Source organism: Aplysia californica, unplaced genomic scaffold (genome assembly GCF_000002075.1).
Source record: "Aplysia californica isolate F4 #8 unplaced genomic scaffold, AplCal3.0 scaffold00155, whole genome shotgun sequence".
Taxonomy (NCBI): domain Eukaryota; kingdom Metazoa; phylum Mollusca; class Gastropoda; order Aplysiida; family Aplysiidae; genus Aplysia; species Aplysia californica.
Window position 1 is genome coordinate 152,780 of NW_004797425.1, and position 1,992 is coordinate 154,771.

A 1,992-nucleotide genomic window follows, 5' to 3' on the forward strand; every position below is an offset into this window, starting at 1 on the left:
GCGAAGGAACCTACCTGTGTCTCTGTAAGGCTGAGGCTGAGCGCCAAGTTGAGACGCTCACACACAGACAAGTATCTGGTCATCTTGAACTTGTTTTCCAAGGCCACCAACTGCTCGTAAGTGAAGGCCGTTCGCGCTCTCCTCTGTTTCAAGGCACGACTGTTTCCGTCGGCGTCGTCGGCTAAATTCTCATCGTCGTCTTCATCTGATTTCACATTTTCGCTGCTGAGCTTGTCCTTCTCTTTAGGGTTGGGAGGGGAGGGTTTATTGCAACTTTCAGCATTCGGCGAAGAAGCAGGCTCAGGTTCTGGAATGGAGTAACAATAGCAATAATAATAATAATAATAATAACAATAATAATAATAATAATAACAATAACAATGAGGGAGAAAACTCATGGGGCGAGCGGACAGCAGGAAAATTTCAGAGGAAGTACCCCTGTCAAGCAAGTGTTTCGGCCTTAACTTTCTTGACACTCCAAAGCGTCCGGGTCACACTCAGGTGATGACTCCCTAGTGCTCTCCTGCTGTTTTGGCGCGTGTCGAGGACCGAACCCTTGCGGTTTTGAGGCATCTCTGATTATTTAGTCCTTGAATGTTTGTGCAATGCCACGAAGCTTCCGGTGGATATAGAAAATGCAAAGTTATATAAATCTATTAGACTGTTGGAGGGGATTTTCCGTGTCTATTTCCTGTTCTATTTTTAGCGGCCCAGCTCTCATTCCGTTTCATCCACAACCAGCTCGAACTTGTATCTGCCATTTCTGAAATGCGCTTGATGGCTGTCTTTCTTCTCTGGTCTTTGAATGTTGAAGTAGTGGGAATATTGAGGGTGCAACAAACCTTCGTGCATCCACTTCTACTGGCATTACCCCAACCCGGAATGATGTTGTACATCTACCCTACTTTTGTATACAGAAAAGTAAATATTTGGCTAGTCTCAGAAAATAAGAATAGCAAAATGTGATGACGGCCCTGGTTTGAATCTTCAGCAACGCGCTCTTGGTGCGGGAGGTTTGACTAGTTTTCAAGGCTCTACACACCCACTTGGCTATACGTGTCCTATCAGCGAATGGCGTTAAATTCGAAGTCTCGCTTCTTCTATTATCTTAAAGTGTTGGTAAGGACGGAAATCCGAAATCATACCATATCACTTGAGTGGGTATGGCATCGGTTATATTATTATAATGGAAAGCACTATTCCCAGTGACACTGGGGATAAGCCCAGAAACTATTCCCAGTGACACTGAGAACAGACAGACCCATTAGATATATTGTTCCCACACTGATCTACATGGGCATGATGGTGATGGGTTACTAAATACTAGACCAGATCTAACTAAACTAAAGTAGATTCTGGTGTGAGTGGAAGAATTTTTTTAAAGAAAAAGGAATGATTATTCTATGCTTGCTTGTTATTAAGTCGTAATTTAAATATACGTGTAGATCTAGATCTGCATATACGGATTTTGGAGACCACTGTACAGGACACGTAGAAAACCTTCCCGGTTCTTCTTTCTTCTAGATCTAATCTAGATCTAGTTCTAGATCTAGATCTATTCTACAGTCGAGTTTAAGCCCTAAGTAATAGAAGAGACCAAAAGTACTGAACTGAAGTGAGAAGAGAGTCTACAATGCAAAGACTTCTGATATTTTGTCATGCAAAAGAGTTCCGTTGTCACTGAGAATAGTTTCTGTACCTATCCCCAGTGTCACTGGGAATAGTCACTTCGTATTATTATTTCACGGGCGTTAGTAATTTTAATTCTTTAGCTTTTCTTGGAGACAGCCCGGCGCCCGTCGTTCAAATACCACGGTTTAAAGTCCAAATAACAAAGTATCTGCTGGGGACACTTTTTCATATTTCGCACTGAGACAATTAAGTGCTTGAATTATCTATATATTATCTTATCTTATCTTTTTCCGACTGGATTGGCCTTGACAAGCTGGGTCGAAGCAGCCCTCTTCTAAGTTACCAAAATGTGGTCGGGGG

At 42.3% G+C, this 1,992-nt stretch overlaps 1 protein-coding gene across 1 annotated transcript in view; it reads right to left on the reverse strand.

The window, feature by feature from the left end:
• Positions 1 to 12: 12 nt before the first annotated feature.
• LOC101856421 (homeobox protein MOX-1) overlaps positions 13 to 1,992 on the reverse strand; it is a gene marked incomplete at its 3' end in the record, with an annotated part of 6,508 nt that continues 4,528 nt past the window's right edge. The window contains 1 exon segment of the mRNA XM_013082006.1: positions 13 to 308. Coding sequence (XP_012937460.1) covers positions 13 to 308 — 296 coding nt within the window.